This window comes from Ambystoma mexicanum, chromosome 4q (assembly GCF_040938575.1).
Source record: "Ambystoma mexicanum isolate Mex_15411 chromosome 4q, UKY_AmexF1_1, whole genome shotgun sequence".
NCBI lineage: Eukaryota > Metazoa > Chordata > Amphibia > Caudata > Ambystomatidae > Ambystoma > Ambystoma mexicanum.
The window spans coordinates 79343862-79369209 of record NC_090928.1 but is presented as its reverse complement, the minus strand read 5'-3'; the positions used below and the strand labels follow the sequence as shown (position 1 = coordinate 79369209).

The 25348-nt window shown below is 46.7% G+C and overlaps 1 protein-coding gene across 2 annotated transcripts in view; it reads left to right on the top strand.

Moving 5' to 3' along the window:
* The window catches only part of TRMT11 (tRNA methyltransferase 11 homolog), a 907372-nt gene that overhangs the window by 321549 nt on the left and 560475 nt on the right, over positions 1-25348 (top strand). For both annotated transcript variants that reach the window (XM_069607505.1, XM_069607506.1), the window contains one exon: positions 21566-21700. In XM_069607505.1, the coding sequence (XP_069463606.1) occupies positions 21566-21700 (135 nt within the window). The remainder of the gene's footprint in view (positions 1-21565; positions 21701-25348) is intronic.

Genomic DNA, 25348 nt, shown 5'->3' with positions numbered 1-25348 from the left:
TAGGGCATAGGACCTCTCTACATCCAGCTTCCCTCCCTAAATACCTCCCAGGCAGATTCCTTCGGTCCTCTAGCTTCAACTCTCCGCAGGTCAAATGTTTCTCCAAGCAGAGTGTGGGAGGTAAATCCTTTTCCCCTGCTGGTTCCTCCCTCTGGAACAGCCTCCCTGCCGCTCTCCGACTTGAGCTGGATCTTCCTAAATTCCAGAAACTTCTCAAGACTTTCCTTTTCTCCTCTTCCTTCCCCTCTTCCCCTCCCTTGCTAACTCTCCTTCTGGCGCTTCGACTGGGACCTGGTTCCTTCTGAGTTATACTGGGGCCAGACCACCCCTAACCAGTCCCCCCAGCATCCCTTGCCTGCACTTGCCCCCAGGCCACCTTCCTCTAACCAGCCCAACCCACTCCTCCCTGTCCAGCGCTCATCTTCCCTTCACCCCGCCTCTTCCCCTGGCACTTGCCTCCTTGGCCCGCCCAATACTTGTTCTTCTTTTATGGTTCCCATGTCCGCCCTTCTCCCATCTTGTCTTGTGACACCTGGGAACACTTTTGTATATGCGCCATATAAATGTCCAATAAATAAAATGGATGTCCCCAAAATGACCTTAGTCTGTAGGACATTAATCAGTCAAGCCTTCTTTATTAGTTTTTGTGAGCCCATAAAACGATAAATACAAAAACAAAAACTCAGTACACATTTATAAAAACAAATGTAAATCCAAGATTTGTTAAATTAAAGCATAATATGTACTCCAATGGCGAGCCTTCCTGGTGGCTCATATACCATTTTCCAGTGTAACCAGTCCCACTCTATCAGAAAGTTGTGTTGAATTTTTCTTGTGCAAACAATGTTTTGATGGCTTTTTAGTTTCCTCACTTGTGTTTTCTGCCATAGAAATGTTTATTGAAGTCTCCCTGAAACCTGCAATTGTATTTTGACTTGCTGCCTTAAAAAGCACATGTAGCTGCTAGGGCAGGGATGACCCAACATATTGGCTCAGTGCCTGTCTAATCACCCTGAAAGTGTTGGTGTCGTACGTCGGTGGCAGCTTTTTACTTTTTATGTGGCTGCAATGTAAGGTAGCGTTTTTACCAGGTTGCCATCCACATGCTCCCTAAATAAAATACCAAGTTGACTACTGATGGGTTTCAAGGCATGTGCTCCAACAGTAGGGTCTCTCCAGAGGTTACAAAGCTTCCTTTCGGTGTCTCGGATACCACAGTCAGTATTCCTGTGTGCCTGCAAAAGTGAAGTTTGCATGGACAATCCTGATGCCAAAACTTTAAAAGGTTTCACAGATTTTTAATTGGGTGCTGGACTCACCAGAGTTGCTAGAACCACCCTTGGCTACAGCGGCTATGTGTGAAGTCCTTGGATCAGAAAGATTTCTCAATAAACCACCACTCTCAAATGGTGGGCTGTTTCTTCAGGACTCTGCAGCCTTTTCTACATTTGTGGGTTCTCTGGGCTTTGAATCAGTCACAAGTGGCAGTCTTCAGCACTTTGAAGCTGTGAGTGCAGACCGCCTTCCCAGGTACTGCCAATGCGGCTGCTTCTGATCCTTTGGGTCATCTTTGCAACTTTCCTCTTCTAGTCCTTGGCCATCAAAACTCAGTCTAAAACTAGTCTGATGGGGTTCTCCATTGAAGCCAACTTCAAGGTTGCCTCCTCTGCAGCTACAGGTACCTCTGTAACCCGTACCCGTTGGTTCTTTATACCGAGAGCTAACTATTGACTTTGTCCTGTTCACTTCTATAGACAAACCTGCCTAAATATCTTGCATTTGTAATTGCTTGAAGATTTTATTTAACTGTAAACCTCCTGATAAGTACTTGTTCAGGCTGTAGTGCGTATAGTCGTTTTTGGGACACTGTAGCCTCATTCTTCGTACAGCAGTGTGGTAAAAAAGTGGAATCAGTGGAATTGCCACCACATTTCTTGCACCATTATATTATGTGTCTGTGCTGTAGGTTTTGCTTCCACACTACCTCCATTAAGTGGACGATTTATCTCCTGTTATTATATGATCCAAAACCCCAATTCGGGTAATAAGTGAATTGTGAAAATGTCCATTGCGTGCGACTGGGGGGCATCTAGTGGAGTGATCATGGGGGCCATTGTGGATGATCCCATTGCCACCCTCGCAGCAAGTTGCATGAGGCTGGGGAACGTTGCATGAAACAATTTAAGGACCCTCTCTTTAAGAGGAACCAAAATTGCAATTAGGGGGAAGCTAAAAATCAATGAAGACAATGACAGTGTTTCCTCTGTCCACAAATGCAAGATTTGGCACTTTCAGGGAACTCTTGTGTTATTTCCTGTTCTTTAAGCTGACTTTCTTGAAGCCTTTTCAGTTAGCTGTTTTGCTTGTAGTTAAGATATTCGCTTTGTCTAGGTAAAGTGACTTAAAGCCGACTATGTACATGTAGGATGGTGTTGGTATCTGTAGCCATATGGTAAAGTTTGGCTTCTAATGGTGTGTCCTCCCATGGTTTCCTCATCTTTGATATATCCATCTGCTACTTTGCAGTCTCGGAAAACCTTTTTGACAGCAGAGGACACTGTGCAGCATCGAGTCGATTTCCCTCGACGGTTACCATTCCTGCGTCCGGACGTGATGTCAATGATGTTATAAATAGCACGCATTGCCCCTTTTGCCTCAGTTCTGTTTTTCCACATTCAAAGCACTATCTCGGAATGGTTCGACTCGCCTCAGTGATTTGTGACTGTATAATTATTTTTGAATTTCTCAAGGTCTACCCTGAAACAGGCTTTAAAAGAGATGTGTGGACTGTGACACAGGATATGTCCCTGGTGCTTCAGCAAGGAGCACAGTCATAGAGTGCGGCTCCTGCCATTCTATGACAAGCAAGGCATTAAACGCGAGAAAGTTGAAACTCGCCCTAGATCAGTCTGTTTCAAATTCTACATTATCCACTCCTTCAAAGAGTCTTCCAAAGGAAGGACCTCTAACAGAGACAAATCTCCAGAATGGGCCAGGAAACGTTCCAAACATGCCAAGCGTTCGGGATCTAGGAGCAATTCCTGTCAACCTTTGTCATCACAAAAGAAAGTGAAGAAACGCCATCCTTCCTAGGGTTCAGATTCCTCACCCGACAAGCGTCTGGTATGTTTTCCGGATAAGACTGCCTCAGCGGCCGAATGGGAAAACTTCAGTAAAAAAATTGATATCTTTTTTTGGTCCCTCAAAAGAGCAGAAGAAGGCTAGTGATCGGCCGGAAATCATCAAAGGCTTTGACCCAGCATGGCCAAAAGCAAGAGTCAGAAGACCTCAGGGATGGTGTCTTGAGTAGCATTGACTGTGTCGACCATGGAGACGACATCTAAGCCAAAGGCTTCAGTGACTTCTTCGGCGAAGGAGTATACGAATAGGCATTCGACCTCATCTCTGTCAAAGAATGTTTTTTTCTGAATCCTTTGGATCATTTTTTGAGCAAGAAGACTATGTACCGTTTGGGTATGAACATTTTGGAACCCCCGACGTTACAGAACAATCGATATTTGATCAATCTTGTCTAGAGGACCTAGCTACTTGCTTGAAGGAAGCCAGTGGTCTAGATACCTCCCGTGAGGAAGGATTTGACACACCTAAAGGGAATGCGGTAATGCTCATCCAAATGCGCCATACAGGTCCGTTATGAACAAGGTGACAACGTTTTTGGGCTGGGGGGAGGGGGTTGGTGCATAACTCCAGATCACCTTACATATATCATAGATAAAGGCCCTCCTAAGAAACCTGTGCTGCCTTTCCACACAACTCTTCAACAAACCCCACTTTTGAAAATTGCCAAAAACCAGACACCACTCCTGCAGTGAACAAGGAGTTGGTGAAAAAGTGCAGACCCTCATCTATTGACCCAGACTTTCTTTCTAGACCCTCTACTCCAGAGAGTTTGGTGGTGCAGACGGCTACTTCCAACTCAAGGGCCTCTGCTTATCTGATCATCCCACCGGATGGGGGAGATAAAAAATACGATGCACCAGCAAAAAGGGTATTTTCTGCGGGAAGCATGGCACTGAAAGCGATTAATGCATCTTGTGCTTTGGCGAAATACACTTATACTCTATGGAATGGAATTTCACAAGCAGCAGAAAACCTAACTGAGGGGAAGTTGAGGGAAGGTTTTGATATCATCATGATGTCAGTCACTCCAGTCAAGGCTTCATGCATCCGACTGCGTCGGCAGGTGTATGGGCTTGAATGCTGTAATAAGATTTGCATGGTTACACAAGTCTGGATTTGCCCCTGACCTACACTCAAGACTTCTGGACAAGCCCTTTGATGGGTCCAACCTTTTTGGCCCAAAGGCTGACCACTTTGAAAAGCGTCAAGCTTTTTAAGGCTACTGCAAAATATTCAAAGGCCCCCAGATTGTACCCTGAGCAAGCTTTCTCTTCGGGAACCTCTACGGGAGATTATTTCCCTGTAGGAGAAAGGTGCAGTGGAAAGGGTACTTGTAGTGGAACAATACCAAAGTTGCTGTTCCGCCTATTTTCTGGTTCCCAGAAAAAGGACAATGATCCATTGTGGACCCGAGATGCTTGGAACAAGTTACTTGGGAAGGACAGATTCAAGATGACCACTCTTTCGCAAATCCTACAGAACCTTCAGCTCCAGGACTGGATGGTGTCATCTGATCTTCAGAATACTTACTTTCGTTTGCCTATACGTTCCAAATGCAGGAGGTAAGTGGGGTTCACCATTGGCAGTTCTCCACGTTTAGTTTGAGTACTGCCTTTGGGGCTCACCTCCACACGAGTGTCTCCCAGTTGATGGCGGTGGTGGCAGCAAATCTAAGGGCGGGATTCACATATTTCTCTACCTAGATGATTGACAGATCAGAGATCCTTCTCCAGAACAGACTCTTGAACATCACAGCAGCACCTGCCACTCTCTCCACAAACATGGCTTCTCCCTCAATTTCAAGAAGTACCAACAAGAAGTACCAAGTGACACCCTCTCAGAAGCTGTAATTCATTGGAGCAGTCGTGGACTCTTCCTCTGGGAAGGCTTTGCCTTCCGAGTTGAGGGCTCAACATATCTTGCATATGGCAACAAGGTTTCTGAACACCAAATATCATCCGGCATTAGACTTTCTGAGGTTGCTGGGCCTCATGGCATCCTGAATTTTCCTGGTGCTAGAAGCCCACCTAAGGATGAGGTCCCTCCAGAGGGCCCTCAGATCCCAATGGTCACAATTCTCAGGCAGGATTACTGACCTTCAGGTCCCAAAAAGGTTGCACAGGATCTCTTGTGGTGGGCCTGCAAAGAGAATGTGATGATGGGGAACCTTTTTGGCAACCCTGGACGGAGGGAGCTCTAGTCATGGATTCTTCCCTCCTGGGATGAGAAATTTCGTCCCCATCAGAATTGAGACTAAACAAATCTTTTAGAGTAGAGGGTGATCAAGCTGGTGCTGATATTCAGGGGAAGAATATCCTGATAATGATCGACAACGCAATGGCCATGCATTACCTCAACAAGAGGTGGTTCTTGGATCTTCAACCGTATTGCTCCACAGTAGAACACCGCAAAGGACGAGAGCAAGATAACATAGACTGCCTCTTTTGGTTTCCCTGTGAAGCACCTCGGGCCAACCCGCATTGGGGAAGGATATGTGAGAAACCTGAGGGTGTTCCCACTCCTAAACCCCTTGTATCCTCTGAGCAGGTGGCCAGGGAAAGGCCATCTCTTTTGGATCCTAACCCTGGGGGGCGGAGTAGCGAGGGAGGATCACCTGGGTGGAGGCTCCTTGAGGATTGGGAGTGGGATGACCACAGGCGAGACACAGTATCCTCCTTTTCCTAATGACGTCCAACCTAATTCCCCCCCCCGACCTTTATGGGATATTTTATGACGGTTCCCCTCAAATCCCCATATGGGACCCTTGACGGTACTGCGACGAGGAAGATGCAACTGAGTAATGAACACTGTGCATTCTCACCACTCTAGTACTGAGACAAGGACGAGACAACTGAGAGTAATGAACACCACACACTTTCACCACTTTAGTACTGGGACGGGGAAGATGCCTGTTAGGTGGTGTGAAGGTCAGGCATGTCCTCCTAATTATGGTCGGGCAAAACTGATTGAGAGAACACACTTGCAACCTGTAGATGGTTCCATGTATATAAAAGGAGGAAAAAGCAACAGGAGCAGCAGTCAGCAGGGAGTCCTGTATGAGGAGCAGAGAACCATGCTGGAAGATGGACGAGCCGCTGGAGGTGCCTGCTGTGGAGAGGTCCGAGGTGTACAGCATACCGAAACGCTCAAGACAGCCAGGAGAGGTTGACATGCGACAGCCTGGCATAGGAGCAAGAGCTCCATGGAATGGATTGGCAGCAAATAAGGGAGCTGGGTGGCAAGGCTGCCCCTTTCCCTTTCGAGTGAAGTGCTCAGTCCCCATTGGTGGCACAGGGGTGTCAAAGGGGCAATGGTTGGACCCCAAGCAGCAGATGCTGCAGATTGTCTGCTCCACGCTGCGAGGACAGCAGCTGAAGAGACCTGCATGTTTCTGTAACATGAGAAACCCGGTGCGTGAAACGCAAATGAATGAACATTTCCATTTGTGTTGAAATACATTGCAACTAGCAGTAGAGTGGTCGCGTGCATTACTAAAGCACGTTCTCGAAAGTCTACGCTCTTGGGTCTTTTTCCATGGTTGAACTTCAAAGAACTAGAAGTTCTTTGTCTCTTGTGGTCTTGTTTCTTAAAGTATAATGGTTTTGAAAGTCTACGAGTATTGGGAAGTTCTTAAAGTGAAAGTTGCCTATATTCTGTAGTGGGCTAAATAAAACCAACAGCACAAGCCAAATCAATAGCCACAGAATGTCAAATTGAATGTAAATGTTACACTTAAACAGAAAATACTGCAAGTCACCAATGAATGACACTGTGCAATCACTAAACATCACTGCATACTGCATTGTGGACCCACGTGAACTTTCCAGGTTAAATTAATCACTGAATGTTGGTTCCATTTCCTGAGATGACTTATGAAAAGAAATGAACCGGCATGGGCCAAAAGAAGGATAAAGAAATTAGCCAAGGCCCTTTTCTGTTGTGTGATTTGAACTATGGTGGAATAACAGTCTTGACTTTATTACCTTTTTCTTTTGAGTCGTGAAATACAAATCCTGGAACAGGGAATCCTGGAACAGCATGACTTTCTTTTGAACTGTGACATTTGGAACTTGTGGAATGGGAATCTGAGAACTATTTTGTTATTGTATAACCGTGAACTGAAAAACAAAAGAGAATTTTGAGACTTTTTGTGGAACTGTTTTATACTTCCGGAAGGCAGTTGAAAGAAAGCTGCACGTTGGAAGAACCTCAGGACTTTTGTTGAACACTGTTTCTTTTGACTGTTACATCCCTACACACTGGCTTGTTGTAGTTGTGAAGGCAAGGATAGGTTTTAGACACAGACTTTTAAGTTAGTCTTTGAATCAGACTTTCATTCAGGTAAGGAAATCACACCTTTAGCATAGGTCAAGTTAGGCCTTCAGCTATCCTGACATTTGAGTTAATAAATATTTTTTTGTTCAACTTGATATCTCTTGTCTGTGTTGTACTTCATGATACCTTCACAGCGCTTAAATATGTTTCACCACATAAAGTGCAGCTGCTAAAAATAAAGAATTGTCCGTCAATTCTTGAGCTTGTAATTGCTTGTGCGACCTGTTCAAGATGTTCTTGCCTAAAGTGCTTCACCTGTTAAAGTACCATTAAGTAGTCCTAACAATTTTCTCTGCATGTTTGGAAATTGAAAGAGGAATTAAACCCCAAGTGTTTTGACTTTTTCTTGCACAAAGACTATACTCCTCTGTACATTAAAATTCTTAAAAACTTTAGGTTTGTGTAAGGTTCAGCGCAATGAAACTAGTAGGTTTGCTTTTTTTATTTACTGACAGATTTAAGCAAAGCCAGTTTTCCCTCATCCATTTGTCGAAGATTGAACATAAAATTATTAAGAAATAAGACAACTGGTGCCTGCTGAAAGTTCAATCTTTCGTTGTGTATCATCTGTGTTTTGAAATGTTCCAGCAGCATATTGTGAATGGGGTTAAAATATATGTTGAAGAGAGAAGGGTTGATACGCTCCGTGTGGAACCACAAATTTCAAAGTGTAAAACTCATACACAAGAATCTATATAAACGCTAGTAGAGCAATAGCCTAAAAATGTATTCATCAACCCCATTAATTTTGAGATTCTGGCAACTTCATCAAGTCTTGAATAAAGAATGGGATGATCAAGAGTGTCATGCCCTCTGTCTAGAAATTGTAGCGAGGTCTCCCGAACACCTTGTAAAACTACTTCTGTACTACGGCAATATTTGAAGCTGGATGGATAATCAGAAAGTCAATTGTGTTCCAAACTGATCCCGAAAATCTTTTGTGGTGATTGTGTCCAAAGTATCTCTGCTTAATGGGCGTGATTGTTTAATCCCTTTTTTGCTTGGGTTGGCTTACTCAAGGAGATTATAGCCACCAAATGGACTAACTTCATGTCCAGTATCACAAAGCCAGTATGTCGGTTGCTACAGGTCGAACACCTCCAAACATCAGTATACCACCCCAAACTGATGGACTTGTGGACAGGTTTAATTTCACCATAAAACAAATGATGCGCAAGAACATAGGACCTCAAGGAAAAGGCTGGGACAGGATATTACCACTTATTTTAATGACCCTGTGCGACAGCACTCAGTTCAACACAGGGTATACCCCCTTCGAACTGCTGTTTAGGCAGCATCCACTAACTATTCTTGACATACTTGGAGAAGAATGGGAACATCAAAACAAATATGAAAGTCCGTTAGTAGAATATGTGAAAGACCTTGCATCGCATTTCAGTACTTTACAGCAACTGGCCACCAAAAATCTAGCTAAAGTCTGACATACATGAAGAACGGTACAAAAAAGGTACTTCCCTAAGGCGTTTTCAACCAGGAGACAAAGTACTTGTGCTAATTCCGTCCCATGAAAAAAAAAGATGGTTCAATGGAAGGGGCCATATACCACCATTCCAGCCCTCCACCTGGTCACTTATAGGGTGCCTCAACATGAGCAAAAGAATCTGAAGCATTTGTTAACATGCAAACCTCCTGAAGAAGTGGTTTGAACCCACACTTCATGGGACTGTTACCCAAATAGTGGGACTATTCTGAATTGTTCCTCATCAAACCACCTGCCGATCTTAATGATGTTAAGGTGGGGAGTACCCTCACTGAAGCCCAACAGCAAATCCTATTTTAAAAAAACTCCTCGTACAAGAAAGTATTTTCTCATCTTCCTGGGAGAAGAACTCTACTAGAACATGCCATTAGAAGTTTCCCATGTGTCTTAGTTTGGCTGAAGGCCATATAGGATCCTAGAGGCCAAACGCGAGATCGACTCGCAAGAACTGTCCTCTTTTGGCATCCATCACAGAGGCCTTGGTGTTAACCGGTAGTGCTGGTTAAAAAAAACGGATGTTCCAGTCACCTCTGCATGTATTTTGTACAAATTCATCTATCAAACTATGAATCCTATCTCATGCCAAGAGTGGATAAACGAATTGAACAACTGAGCTCTGCTCACTAGATCTGCACAGTAAACCCCACCAAGGGATGTTGTCAGATCTCTTCAACCTGAGGAAAGGGAGAAAACCTTGTGTACAACCCCTCAAGGCTTGTACCATTTGAGTGTTGCCCTGTTGTCTTCACGGGTTACCTCCCAGAAGTTGATGAATTGACTTTTAAACCCTCAGGGGCCTACACAGCAGCATATTTAGATATTGTCATCTTCAGTTATTTGGCAAAATCATATTGTACATCTACAGAAAGTAATTGTGAGACTCGTGATCTGTGGCCTCCTAATCAATCCGTGGGAAGACCACACTAGCCACCCAGGAGGCCATATACCTAGGATATACTGTAAGAAGCGGATTTCTCAAACCACAATTCAACAAAGTATTAGCCTTCATCCAACTACTGTTCCCCAAAATGAAAAAAAGATCTGGGCATTCGTAGGGTACTACAGACATTACTATGCAGTACTTTGCAGCAGTGACTGCTCCACTGGCTATCACCTTAGGAAAGCTGCAGAGCTACGTCCAAGGACTTCCATTTCTTTGTGACGCTGGATACCTTGTCAGGAAAACCGCTTTTGAATTATCCAACTTCAGTCCCCCCTTTTTCTTGCAGGCAGGCCCATCTGGCATTGGACTGGAGGCTGCCTTTTTTCAGGCTCCCTCACTGCCTTTTTGTGATAATCTGTAAACTTTGCTGCATGAAAGTAAATTTCCAGCTACAGATTTGTCAAAGATGAAAAGTAAGTAACTGAATAGATTGCTGAGAACTGCACACCCTTCAATAAATTAAACCTTAAATCATCACTAAGTGTTCCATATCCTCTGTTGGCAATTGGGGTTGCAAGCCCCTGTCTGAGAAATACAAAGCCATCGTCAAAAGCCTTGTCGGCAGAGGGTCCTGATGAATGCAGACTGGATCTTGGTTGCTTTCTAGATGCCAGGGAAGAGTAGTCTGAAGGAGACTATTGCAGAAAGAAGCACTAGTGTCCAGGAGAGGATTCATGCCCTAGAACTCTTGATAAAAGGGGAGACTATTTCTGAGGGAGGTAACCAGAAAGAGGTTGTAGGCTGAACCCAGTGTGGAAAGACCTGGATTTTGAGGAAAAGTCTTAGGAACTAATAGAGCATAACTTCCCATCTTGAGTGAAGTGGTGGCCCACCAGCCAATCTCTCCACCGACCACAAGGGAAGAGGAAATGACCTATGGCAGGAGGGCTTGAAATACTTTGGCTGCCTAATCACGACCCTGTTATGGGGCAGAGAAATGCCTGCCAACAGCATTGAAGCCTAAGCTCTAGGAAGAGACCTGTGTGACAGCCCTGAAACCAAAAGCCAGAGAAGAGGCCTATGCAACCCCAGATATAGAAAGCAATCTATGCATCAACCAGAAACCAAAGCTTTAGGAACAGACCTGCGTTGTAACCTGAACCAAAGGCCTAGGGAGAGACCTGTGCAGTCCACCTAGAAGCCTGTGGTATGTTAAGGGACATGTGTAACTCAAGATGTAGGAGACCTGTGGTGCAGCCTGAATGCCAAGGTCTAGGTCGAGGCTAGTGTTACAACCTGAAACCTAAGAGAGACCTGGGCAACCCAAGGTCTAGGTGGAGGCTTGTGCTGCTGCCTGAAGCACTTAGTTTGGGAATAGGCAAGTGCTACAGCCTGAAACCCAAGGTCTAGGAAGAGACTAGTGCTATGCCCTAAAACCCAAGGTCTAGGACGAGACCAGTGCTGTGCCCTAAAAACCAAGGTCTAGGAAGAGACCAGTGCTGTGCCCTAAAACCCAAGGTATAGGAAGAGACCAGTGCTGTGCCCTAAAACCCAAGGTCTAGGAAGAGACCAGTGCTGTGCCCTAAAACCCAAGGTCTAGGAAGAGACCAGTGCTGTGCCCTGAAACCCAAGGTCTAGGAAGAGACCAGTGTTGTGCCCTGAAACCCAAGGTCCAGGAAGGGACCACTGCTGTGCCCTGAAACTCAGGGTCCAGGAAGAGACCATGCTGTGCCCTGGAACCCAAGGGCCTAGGAAGAGACCAGTGCTGTGCCCTGAAACCCAGGAGTCTAGGAAGAGACCAGTGCTGTGCCCTGAAACCCAGGAGTCTAGGAAGAGACCAGTGCTGTGCCCTGAAACCCAATGGTCTAGGAAGAGACCAGTGCTGTGCCCTGAAACCCAAGGGTCTAGGAAGAGACCAGTGCTGTGCCCTGAAACCCAAGGGTCTAGGAAGAGACCAGTGATGTCCCCTGAAACCCAAGGGTCTAAGCCCTGAAACCCAAGGGTCTAGGAATGCACCGGTCCTACAACGTATAACCTTAGGTCTAGGGAGAGGCCTGTTCTACAAGCTGAAACCTTGGGTCTAGGGAGAGGTCTGCGGTGCCTCCAGAAGACCAAGGTATTGAAAGAGGCCCATTGTATGTTCTGTGCCCAAGGCCCTTTAAGGGAACTAGTATGAACACTGAAACCCCAGGGCTGGGTAGATATCCATCGTGACGCCTGAATCGCACAGTCCTTGGCGAGACTTGGTGGAGACCTCAAATCTAAGGTCTCAGACCTGATGAAATGTGTGAAGGGCCCTGTATCCAAGGTATTGGAGGAAACGGGCAATCTGACGGGACCTGACAATAGCCACTGAAAACCGATGCAACCTCAAGTGCTATGAGAGGACCAAAGGTGAATGATTGGACTGACGGAAGTCTGAGGCTGCAAAGCAGAGCACTCCAGAGGGAAGACCAAGTGGAGTACCGGACACCAGAACCTTGTTAAAGAACCCTATGAGAATGGGGAAGAAATTCTACAAGAACAAGTTTTGCGACTAGTGCTTTTGCCAAACCTTGGAACGTTTCTGTGATTCAGAAGGCTATGGCTTTGCTAAGAATAAGATTGTTTTGTCTGTGTGTTTTAGACTATGGTGTCTTACGTAAAGATGACAACTCGAGTAGGGACCATTCCTGGAATGGAGAACGACCCTTTAACCAAAGCACCACCTGAAGTTTTCCTGACACCCACCTTTTTTGAGTATAGCGTTTATGCCTTAATTATATCCCTATAGCCAGTAGGTGCTGATCCAACCTGATCCAGTCGAAACTGCTCCATGCAGTCTGAATGTTAGGACTGTAAACTGAAACAAGCCATCAGGTGGTGGTAATGCTGTGTCTTCCTTATCTCCAGGAGCTAATGCAACATGCCAACACCCTTTAATCAAGTGAAAACTATCTGGGCGCTTCTTGATCCCAATTAAATATTTGATACTAGCTGTCTTACATGCATGAGAGGTAGGTATGCGGTGTACTCTTCTAATGTCGATATAGAACAGCAGATTACATCAGGTGCCCTACAAGTACTATAGGGGTTGAGCACTGGCTAGCAGAGGGCTCAATTACTTTGTTAATTTATATTCTGTCAATTTCCTCTGGTTTGCCAGGTTTCGGGTATCCTAGAAGGTCTTAAGCAAACTTGTTGCCCTGGAGGGGTCAGAAAATGGTGGAAAATACCCTCAACTCTTACTGGATTTAGGGAGTAAAGATCTGGGAACTGATCTATAAAATCCTGAAGGTCTTGTTTTTTCTGAAACTCAAGTTTGTCTGGGATTGGCTGGATGAATTCCAAGAGGCTATGAGTGAAACCATGGAGGTAGTGATAGTCCTGTTCTCCAGCATTGGATCTTTCATGGATTCACATGCTTAGAATATTCCCCGTCGTCAGACTGGGACCCCTCGGTACACATATATAGCCTTTTCCAATAGGAAAACTTCAGACACTTTTGTGTCCTATCTACGTCCTTTTAGGACCCGCCTACGCATACTCCGTAGGCCGTCCCCGTATAAGAGGCCCGCCCCCGCGGTTCCCCTTCAGATTTCAACCGTCTCCAAAGTAGTGGGATCTCCTCGCGCTGTCTTACTATCTTGTACAAGGTTGCATTACTGGAATTTGAGTACAGAAAATGTCCTCCGTGTCAGGAAAAGCGCTGTTCCGCCCATGCGCGACGTGCGGCTTGAAAAAAGTTTACGAGGGGGACGGACATATGGATTGTATATATTGCCTCCACCCTCATCATTCGGCGGATAACTGCGACATATGCAAAAGGTTTTCTCAAAAAACCCTCAAAGACCGCAGTCGACGACTGGTGGCATGCCTGAATGATGGAGCGGGGGAATACCCCCTTCGGAGGTAGGCTCCACACAATCGGCAAAAACATCACGCCGCGCTACCTCGTCGGAACCACCGGCGAAGAAATCTCGACCGACGGAAAAAGAGTCGTCTGGAAGTCACTCAACTAGAGACTCCTCGTCAAAGAAATCATCTTCATCAAAAAAGAATGAAAAGGAAAAGAAATCCTCCTCGGGCGATCATCGTAGATCGACCACGAGTCGAGATTCGAGTAAAAGCAAGCCAAGTGTGGAAAAGGCGGGACCGCCAAAACCACCTGCTAAGTCACCATCGTCGACGGCGGCCCAGTCATCGGCCTCCACCCTGCCACTTACGCAGGTGGCATCCACCGTCCCACCGACAACGACGTCGACGATGGCGTCGTCGACGGGGGTTCTACAGGAGGCCTGGAGGCCTGAAGTTTTTGATCCGATCCCCCCGGATACTTTACTACAGGAACAGGCTGTGTTGCTGTCCTCGGAGGACGAGAATGAGAGAATAGCTGGCCCAGCAGACCTAGGGCTACGAGTGGCTGACAAGTCGTCGACGAGGGGATCCGTTATACCGGTATCTGCCCCTCTCCTCAATCTGTTTTGTCATTGGAAATTCTGTCCACGCTTCAGTCGTTGTTACAGTCGTTGGACCAGAGACTACCTCAGGCAAACCTGCCACAGTCACCCGTCGACGAGCCGGGCCCGTCCCGTCAACCAACGCACCTACGCACGCCAATCTCAGCACTGGCACAAGAAGAAGGTGAGCTGCCAGATTCGGAGTCTGACAGGGGAGCCATGTCGGATATCTCATCATCCCCCTCCAGGGATCCAACCTGGGAGTCAGAGGTGGAGTTGGAAACCCCTAGAAGCCCAGCTCACCCGTCCCCTCCGGACGACATTGCGTCATTCCATTCTATGATGGAGAAGGCATGTAAAGAATTTGGTTTGTCCCAGGAAGAACAGAAAAAGGACTGTTTTTTGTTCGACCACATGGGTAAGAGAAGGAGGTCTGTGTTCTCGATACCAATACTAGACCATGTATGGAAGGAGGGGTTGCAGACAATGCGTCACCCGTTTTCAGAGCCGGCAGTGAAAGGACGCCTGGAAAAAAAGTTTAAGGCTCCAGAGTCTACCCCCAAGTGTTTATCCTCCCAACCAACGCCAGACTCGGTGGTGTCGGCGGCAGCGGCGAGGAAGGCGAAGGCCCAGCACAAGTGCACGACTCCTCCTGAGAACGAAGCGAGACGCCAAGATGCCTTTGGCAAAAAAGTGCTATCCGTAGGAGCGACCACAGTAAAGGCCGCAAACTCTCTGGCAATTGTTGCCAGATACGATAGGGAGATGTGGCACAGGCTAGCTCCGTTGCTTGATCATCTTCCGGAAGAGCATAGGAAGGCAGCGATGTTACTCGTCCGAGAAGGTGAGGAAGCCTCAAATCACGCAATAAACATCGCGGTGGACCTCGCTGAGTCAGGCTTCAAGCAAGTCAATAATGGGGTTGTATTACGTCGACAGTCATGTCTTAAGTGTACCTACTTCAGGCCAGAAGTACAATACAAAGTTTTAGATATGCCCTTTGAGGGAGACCTTCTTTTCGGTGAGAAGGTGGACGAAGCCCTAAAGGGAATGAAAGAGGACTCGGACACGGCACGTTCATTGGGTGCCCTCCAGAGTGGCAGAAACTACAAGTCTTTTCGTCCCTTTAGAGGGGCTTCAGGTAATTCAAGATTCTCTGCATCTGGAGACAGATCCTTTGGCAGATCAGCTTACCCCTCCCAGGGATACAGACGTGCCTCCCAAACGGCAAACCGTCGCCGGAACTTCCAGACTTCCAGGAAAAGACCATCATATCCGTCGTCGTCGAGAGACAAGCAAAATAAAGATCAGCAGTGACATACAACACACCGTTCTGGGGGGAAGAGTTTCAGCATATGTCGACGAATGGGAACGAATAACGACGGATCAATGGGTGCTGGATACTATAAGAAACGGACGCTCTCTACAATTCAAACACAGCCCTCCGCAAATGCCACCTGCGTTCACCGCTCATTCCCATCTGAAGATACTGCAACAAGAGGTAACACTCATGTTAGCAAAGGGCGTGATAGAATTAGTTCCAACATCACAGCGAGGTCAAGGAGTCTACTCAAGATATTTCGTCGTAAAAAAGCTGAACGGCAAATGGCGTCCCATTTTAGACTTACGCGATCTCAACAAGTTTTTAAAGAGCCTAAAATTCAAGATGCTCACTCTGCAGGAAGTGATCCGCGCCGTTCAAGAGGGGGATTTTCTAGCGTCCCTGGATTTACAGGACGCGTATTTCCATATTCCAATGTGTCGGAAACACAGGAAATTCCTAAGATTTGTAATGGGGCGGACTCACTACCAATTCACGGTTCTTCCTTTTGGGCTCAAGACCTCCCCCAGAACGTTCACGAAATGCCTGGCTCCAGTAGCGGCTTGGCTAAGGAAGCAAGGCCACCATGTATACCCATACCGCGACGACTGGCTGGTAAGGGGATCCTCCCCAGCGTCGACCAACACAAGTTTACAAGCCACCATGCAGCTTCTACAACAGCTGGGATTCGCCATAAACTTCGAAAAATCCTCTCTGCAGCCATCGAGATCGCTGGTATTCCTGGGGGCACAGTTCGAGACCCAGTCAGGGCTAGTGAAACCTTCTCTCGACAGAACCTCAAGACTCAATCAACAAGCATGCCGACTACGGCGAAACACCAAGATCTCAGTGAGAAAATACGTTTCGGTCCTAGGGGCATGGCATCCTGCATCCATCTGGTGGAAAACTGTCGCCTATTCATGAGGCCAGTCCAGGAATTCCTCGCGGACCGATGGACGCAGGCTCAAGGATCGTGGTCAGACAAGATAACCATCGACGACGACAAGCTGCTTCGGACCCTTCAGTGGTGGCAAAGTTTCCACAATCTGAACAACGGCGTACCCCTACAGGAGCCGGAGTTTCAGCGAACCATAGTCACGGATGCGTCCCTAACCGGATGGGGAGCTCACATGGGTGCTCTCCAAACGCAAGGTCGCTGGTCTCCAACGGAGTCACTCCTACACATAAACGTGTTAGAGCTCAGAGCAGTACGATGGGCCTTGAAGGCATTCCTACCACACATCAAGGGCTCGCGAGTACGAATACTGACCGACAATACAACGGCCATGTTTTATCTGAGGAAACAAGGAGGGACGCGATCAAGAACTCTTTCCATAGAAGCCCAGAAAACTTGGCATTGGGCATTAAAGCACGAAATCTCCGTCGTGGCTCATCACCTTCCAGGAGTGAGGAACTCCCAAGCAGACTCCCTCAGCAGAAGCATGGCCCAGATACACGAGTGGGAAATGGACACAGTTCACCTGATGAAAGTGTTCGAGAAATGGGGTCACCCCGCTCTGGACGCCTTCGCGACCAAAGACAACAAGAAATGCGAGCAATTCGCAAGCAGATGGCCTCAAGAGGGCTCCAGGGGGGAGGCATTCTCCTTCCCATGGACGGACATGTTCCTCTATGCTTTTCCCCCTGTTCCCCCTCATACGGAGGACAATACAGTGGATACGCAGATACAATTGCCGGGTAATTCTAGTGACACCATACTGGCCAAGGCAACCGTGGTTCTCCGACCTGCTTCACCTGTCGCTGGAACATCCCATAGGGTTTCCCAAAGCCCCGAACCTACTATCCCGGGAAAAAGGCACGGTGTGGCATCACGACCCGGACAGTCTCAACCTTACAGCCTGGCTCCTGACTTTTCGGAGTTCGGTGCTTTAGACGTTTCGGAAGATTGTCAAAAAATTCTGCAAGCGGCTAGAGCCCCTTCTACAAACAAATCCTACTCCTATAAGTGGCGGAGGTTCTGTGAATGGTGTAGGGGACAACAGGGCCTACAACCGTTGTCGATGACGCCGGAACAAGTTCTACCTTACCTGCTCCTCTTAGCGGAGAGGGGACTATCCTTCACATCGATAAAGGTGCACCTGGCGGCCATCTCGAGGTTCACAAGGAAAAGGCAGTCGTCTCCTCTATTTAGCGACAGACTTGTAAAACACTTCATGAGCGGTTTATTTCGAGCTTTTCCCCCGGAAAAACGTTTCCCCCCGACTTGGAGTCTCAACACAGTGTTGGCAGGCTTAATGAAACCGCCTTTTGAGCCTATGGCCACGTCCGACATAAAATTCATTTCGTGGAAGTTGGCATTCTTGATTGCTATCACATCAGCTAGAAGAATCTCGGAACTGCAAGCGCTGGTCGTAGACCCGCCATACCTAAGATTCTTTAAGGACAAAGTAGTCCTGGCAACTAATCCTATGTTCGTCCCAAAAGTTCCGACAGTGTATCACAAACACTTGTCCATTGTTCTCCCTACTTTCTTCGCCACACCATCATCGGCAGCAGAAAAAGCTCTTCATACCCTGGACGTTAAGAGGGCTCTGAAATTTTACCTACATCGTACACAGGAATTCAGGTCTACTAGACAACTGTTCGTCGCGTATGGTCCGTCGACGAGAGGAAAAGCAATCTCTAAACAAGGATTGGCTCGATGGGTCTCATCGACGATTGCGTTTTGTCACTCTAAGGCCGGAAGGCCACTGCAAGGACATCCTAGAGCCCATTCTACAAGATCGATGTCCTCCTCAACAGCTTTGTGGGCAGGAATTCCGTTGACGGACATATGCCAAGCTGCGGCATGGTCAGTGCCCCACACGTTTACCCGCCACTACTGCCTTGCCAGGCAGCATGCGGACGAGGTGCAGATGGGAAGAGCTGTCCTGCGCCATCTGTTTCAGTAAGGTAAGCTCCACGCTGTGGAGAATCTGTTGTCTACCTTTTTAATGACAGTTTATTTTATGTGGGTAAGGTTATATGAGGTAACTTATTCCTAGTGTACATATGCATTGTGTAGTATGTTGAGGGTATATTACATTACATTCTCATCACCGTCTCAAGTGTTACTGCTATACAATCTATTCTAAGCATGTGAATCCATGAAAGATCCAATGCTGGAGAAGGGAATAGTTTCTTACCTGTAACTCCATTTCTCCAGCATTGGTATCTTTCATGGATTCACATGCGCCCGCCAACCTCCCCGGAATGTAATGTATTTAATGGATAAATTTAACCCTTCCTACTTTGGAGGGGCCGAAATCTGAAGGGGAACCGCGGGGGCGGGCCTCTTATACGGGGACGGCCTACGGAGCATGCGTAGGCGGGTCCTAAAAGGACGTAGATAGGACACAAAAGTGTCGGAAGTTTTCCTATTGGAAAAGGCTATATATGTGTACCGAGGGGTCCCAGTCTGACGGGGAATATTCTAAGCATGTGAATCCATGAAAGATACCAATGCTGGAGAAATGGAGTTACAGGTAAGAAACTATTCCCTTCTCTCCACTCTTTCAATAAATGTACATGGTGTATTTGGTCTTTTAGACACATCTGTCTGCTTGCCCCAATAATTTGTCACACTACTTTAGTGATCTCATAGGGCTGATGCTACTTTAACTAGAAGCTTTTTTCGAAGTGGGTAGCAGAGTAAAAACTTGCTCCCCGACATTAAAGTTGCAGAGACTGGCCCTCTTATTGAATGCTTTCTGTTTTCTTGGACTCTGGGCATATGTGGGTCTTGACTAATTCTAATATGAGACCTACACGCCCTAATTTCTTGAGAAAACTGCTAAATGCCCCCTTGGTCGTGTTGATTCTCAGATATTAACATACCTAACAAATTCATTTGCTCCCTTTATAACTAATTTGAAAGGTGTAAACCCAACTAAACCTTGTGGGGTTTTTCAAAAGGCAAACAAAGCCCATCAGTTTTGGTATTTGTAATTTAAAAAATGGGGATGTGCATTTCGATCAGAAATTGCGATCAATCACAAATGTACAGATCGCCGAAGCATGCCTACGAGGGGTGCCTATACAATTGCATAATGATGAGAACCAGTAGTGACGCAATTTTTGGGGGTGTAACGAATAGGACATATAACGGGGACAAAACAAAACAAAGAGAACAAAATAAGCGACTTACAAATGTAACCTTAAGGGGACAAGGTCTTCAAACTAAGGAGTACTAATTAAATGTACCAAATTGCATTATTAAGCATCACTGAAGGCAGTGGTGGGGTCAGGCAGAGGGAATGGGGGACAGGATAGAGTGAGCTAGTAAGTGATGATTAGGCCGAGCTTTAAAGACATCCACAGTTGGGCTTGTTTTGATTGGTCTGGGCAGTGGGTTCCAGTGGAGCGTGCAAATAGGGAGAAAGAGAAGAAGCGAGAGGCGGCACAGGGAATTTGTGGGACAGTGAGGTTGAGTGCAGAGTGTCATCAGAGAGAGCAGGATGGTGAGTTAACTGAGAGACAGACTGGTACTGGGGGCAAGCCCTTTGATAGCTTTTTAGACTTGGAGAAGGAACCTGAAAAGAGCGGTTATGCATGGAGAGCCAGCCAGCCTGTTGTCAGTAGGTAGAAGTGGTGGAGGATCTGGGTAGGTTATGGAGCTGCGGGTAACAAGTTATGGACTTTGTCTAGAGGGAGGAAATGGTAGCAAGGAAGTTCCAAGGAGTAGGCTTGATCAACAGTTCTGTTTGCGGAGTACAGGATTGAAGAGTTTGTACAGTGGTTAGTAAGAAAAGGACTTATTTTCCAAATGATCAGAAGGTTAATTCGAGCAGCATAGGCAGTGGTAGCGATGAAATGTTGTGGTGGTGAAATTTTGCAGTTGATCGGAGAACCCCAAGATAGTGAGCCTTGAGTTGGGTGAGGAGGAAGGATGTGGGAGTGGGGGAGAGTAGGAATGGCATTTAAAGCTGGGAAAAAGATTCCCTTTTTTAAGGGTTCAGCATGAGACTGTGGAAAGACATCAAGTGACGAATTGCAATGAGACGGTTTGTAATCTCTTCCGAGCTTTGCCATAGATTTCTAAATCTTAAGAACCCCTTGAGTACCAGAGGTGCGAAGTGAGAGACACATTTCCATACTTCATTCTGAAAGAGTTGGGACGAACATTTGGAAACTTGTTTCCCATTTCCTAATATTATTCTCTGCCTGGTTGCCCGGTAAGTACGTTATTCCTTTAGACAAAATAGGGATCTTGTTTGTCTGCCTCTTTGGCTTCTGAAGCCACTTGGTGGAAGCAGTCCATCAATTGAAGGGCTTTCTTTTGTGCATTTGCAAAACGAGGAGGGAGCCTCGAAGGTTTTAGTCAGATTCAGTCTTGTAGCTAACCTCCGGAAAGGAGTCTGAACATGTAATCTGCAAATTCATGTTGTGACTTGCCCGAACTGTATTGTTGGTCTCAGTACAGCAGCTCCCCTTTGGATCTCACTAGGGTCCTAATAATGAGCAAGCAGGAAATAATTACATTCGCCAGTCAGTCTTTCTTTTTAGACACAATTCCTGTTATCAATAAAGAATGGAAGGAGAGCGGCATAAAAACATATGCAAGTTCCGGACCGACTCAAACATGATAACGCAAACGCTGATTTATCCAATTGTTGATATGAATGCACAGAGTCTATTTTAGGTCTGGCAAAGGTTAGATAGTGTAACTTTTCTTAACTACATCTCGTAACTGAAATTAAGCATCTTTCATACCAGCCGACGCTATAGGCAGTACAGTAGGGTGCAAGCTCCTACTACCATGTGCTTTACTGTAGCATAATGTATGGATTCTAGAGGCAAACAGTGTTGCTTGTCCCACTTAAATGGGAGGATTCCGTTGATCTACTTTATTGAATACTGGTGGATTTTTTTGCCAATATTCTAGTGCCACTTTTATAATTGTGTGATATGTAATTCCTGAGTTGTTTACGTTTCCACCAAAACAGGACTTGGCATTTCTTCCCTTTAAGGGAAAAGTGAATTTGAGGAATGCGGATCACATCTTCTGCCTTCTGGAAGACTATGGCTTGGACCCCAATAATATTCCACAGCAGCCACTGGATGTATTTTTTGGGCGATGGGTAAGAAATATACTTTATAGACCTTCTTTTCACAAGCATTTGTTATTTGTCAGTGATTTCAAGTAGAACTGTTTTTGTATAGTTTGTTTTGTTTAGATCTTCGTGGAAAAAAATGCAGTGGAGATTGCGACTGTTACTTCTGGAATGCTATGGATTAGGTCATTGGATACCTTGGGGCTGCAGAAGATATATACAGGAGTTTCACCAAGTTTGTTTATTTTAATTCTTGTTACACGCCACATGCCCGTGTGGCCGGTGTCCAGTCAACTCGTCGACAAAAAACTGGTCGACTGCAATTTGGTCGACGCAATTTGGTCGAAAACCAAATGGTCGAATTTTTTTTTTTATTTATATATTTATTTTTCGGGTTTTCGTTTAGTTAAAAAAGGGGTTTTTAGAGAAAAAAAGGGGGTTGGGGGGGGACCCCCCCCCAAAAAAAAAAAGGGTTAAAATAAAAAAAAAAAAAATTTCGACCATTTGGTTTTCGACCAAATTGGTTCGACCATTTGTCTGGTCGACCAATTTTTTTCGACGAAATGTCTGGCAACCCCGTGGGCCTCAGGGCTTCATGTCGCACCCCACCATTCCTCGTCTTCGAAGAAGGCAAAGAAAAGGCACTATAGATCTCCTTCTTAGTCTTCATCAGATTCCTCTCCGGAAGGGAATCTAAATCCCTTAACTGCCATGAGTATTTACCCCCAGTGCCAAGGCCTTGTTTGGTGATTTCGGTATGTCGCCATTCAATGCCGTGTAACTTTTTTTGTTACATGAGATATCTCGGCCAAATGTGGCCCCTTTTTTCCTACATGTATGCAGTCGTAACGCCACCCAGGAATCCTAGTTTGCTGTAGGGCGGTGAGAGAAAATAACCAAAAAGGAAGAAAATGTGTTTTTTTTTCTGAAAATGCTAATAAATTGATGTACAAAGAAGCCTGTTTTTTTTCCTTGGAAGAGCTAGGAACAAATGATTTGCTGTGCTGAATTCCCCATTTTCCCAGCTTTCAAGAACAGGTTGAGTGGAAACGAAAAAAACGTATTTTGAGATGGTTACCAACCATTTTGTGAGAGGTCAGCGATTTTGGCCTTTTATTTTCAATAGGACATGCGTGGACGGAATGGAAGAAATGGGTAGGAAAGCTGAATGGGAGGACAAAGGCATACATTTCTGAAAAGTAGACAAAATTGCAAGTTTAGGAAGGGGTGATTTGCGCGGATCAGGCAACAACTATGTAGGGAAAAATTCCATAGTTTGGGGAAAAATCGGGAAAAATTTCAGAAAAAAGGGTATGTGGTGGACATGGTTGGCCCAGTAAGGCAATGGCTTCTGTAAATCATGAGAAAAACAAGGCTCTGCCACATTCCCCCCGACTTTTCCAGTTAGGAAATCACTCATTTTTTGTAATGTTTCACAAAACGAGCAATACCACAAGCCAAAAACGGAGCCACAGTACACAGGAGTTTTATGCTTACGGCCTAAACAGACATACTTAACATGTGTAAATAAGGAAAACAAATGTGGTGAGGAAGGGCAATCATACATTTTTGGAAAGAACACAGGCAGACCTTTTGAACGGTATGTGACTTGTGCAGGTTACAAAAGTGTATAGTGCCTAAAGCAATGACTAAATGTAGGTCACATTTGGGAAATGAAAAGGTTGTGTGACAGAGGGCATCAGCAAATGGATCGAAATGCTATGAAAACCACGGAAACGCAACAAATGTCGTACCTTCCCGCGTTCCTCCAGGTGTCCCTACGAAAACAGTGCCTCACATGTGTTGGTGCACCTACCTGGGCGCAAAGGGAAAAGCCTAGAACACTGTTAACCCCAAGCCTTTCGGCATAGCAGATTTGCATGAATTTGGCTCATGCGGACAACCTACAGATTTGGGCTTAGGGTGTCGAAGCCACCAAGGAAAACCGGGAACACCATGCATTTCTGAAAAGAGGACACTGTGGGAATCCAGAGGTCTGAATTCCCCCAATCGGCCCAGAATTTACTACCCAGAACACCTGGCAAAGTCCGAAATGCAGTGAAAAAAACAGTTTTCGCACATTGCACTCTGCTCACCCACGACACGCCGCCAACACCACATGGCCTACCATCCCGCGTTTTCACATGTCCTGTCGAAAATAATACCTCACGTGTTGGTGCACCAACCTGGGTGCAAAGGGAAAAGGCTAAACCACTGCTAATCCCCAACGGGTTTAGGGAGACAACCTACAGATTTGGGCCTAGTGTGTTGAAGCCATCAAGGAAAACGGGGAACCCCATGCATTTGTGAAAAGACACCCCACAAGCCCCGCCAAAGACCCACATGGGAGACGGGTGCCCCAGGCCAGGGACATTACCCCTGACTTTGCTGGAGCTCTGGCTGGCCTGCGTTACAGCTTCTCCCTCCAGGAAATCCCGAATCCCCACATTAGTGTGCCCATCTGCCCCCAGGGTGCCCTTAAGCTACTGCCCTATCCATTGGGGGGACCTGCCCCATGTTTGTGGACGCCCTCTACCCTCCGCTCCACAAATGGATGGGGGGGCATCTATTGGAGCCCTCCCTGGGGTTAGATGCCCCTTCCTAGGAGCAGATATTTGCCCCCCAGGGAGGGTTGCATGAGATGCCCCCCCTCCATTTTGGGTGGGGGGGGTCAAACCCCTTTCCATTACAAAATTCCCTGGTGGTTTAGGGTGCCCCTCAGCCCCCCACTAAAATGCAGCCTAACATTTTCAATTTTGTTTGTTTTTGTTTACCCGACTTCCCTTGCCGCAGGTGGGCAAATTAGTGTGCCAATCTGCCCCCAGGGTGCCCAGAACCTACTGCCCCATCCATTGGGGGGCCTGACCCACGTTTTGTGGTGGCCCTGGGCTGCATGAGATGCCCCCTCCCTCCATTTGGGGTGGTGGGGAGATGGCCACCACAAAACCTGGGGCAGGCCCCCCAATCGATGGGGCAGTAGGGAGGGCTGCATGAGATGGGTCCCACTACATTTTGGGTGAGGGGGAAGGGCCACCCCCTTTCCATTACAACATTCCCTGGTGGTCTAGTGGGCCCCCCCCACGCCTCCAAAACCACCCATTCTTTGTTTTTTTTGTTTTTTTTCTGTTTGGGCCCTTCCATAGGGGCAGATAGTCACCCATCTGCCCCAGGGGTGCCCAAGCCTGCAGCCCCATCCTTGGGGGGGGGGGGGGGGGCCCTGCCCACACTTGTCTGGTGCCCCCCCCCCAAATGGATAGGGGATCTCATGTATTACTCCCTGGAGGCAGATGCCCCTTCCTAGGGACAGAAATCTGCCCCCAGGGAGGGCTACATTATGTGCCCCCCATCACGTAGGGTGGCTGGGGAAGTCCACCCCCTTTCTTTTCACAAAATTGGCTGGTGGTCCAGTGCTTCCCCCACCCCGATTGCATCATATATTTTTTTTAGGGGGTTTGGCCCTTCCCTGTGGGGCAGATGGGTACCCATCTGTCCCCAGGGGGTCCAAACCTACAGCCCCATGCTTTGGGAGCTCGGGGGGGGCGAACGCTTACCTAGTAAGCAGCCCCCCCACGTCACAAACAGATCCCTGGTGGTCTAGTGGCATTGCTGGCCGCAGATCGAGCGCTCTGCGCCCAATCCACGACCATCAATGCTTCCAAAAAAGTAATTGGAAAG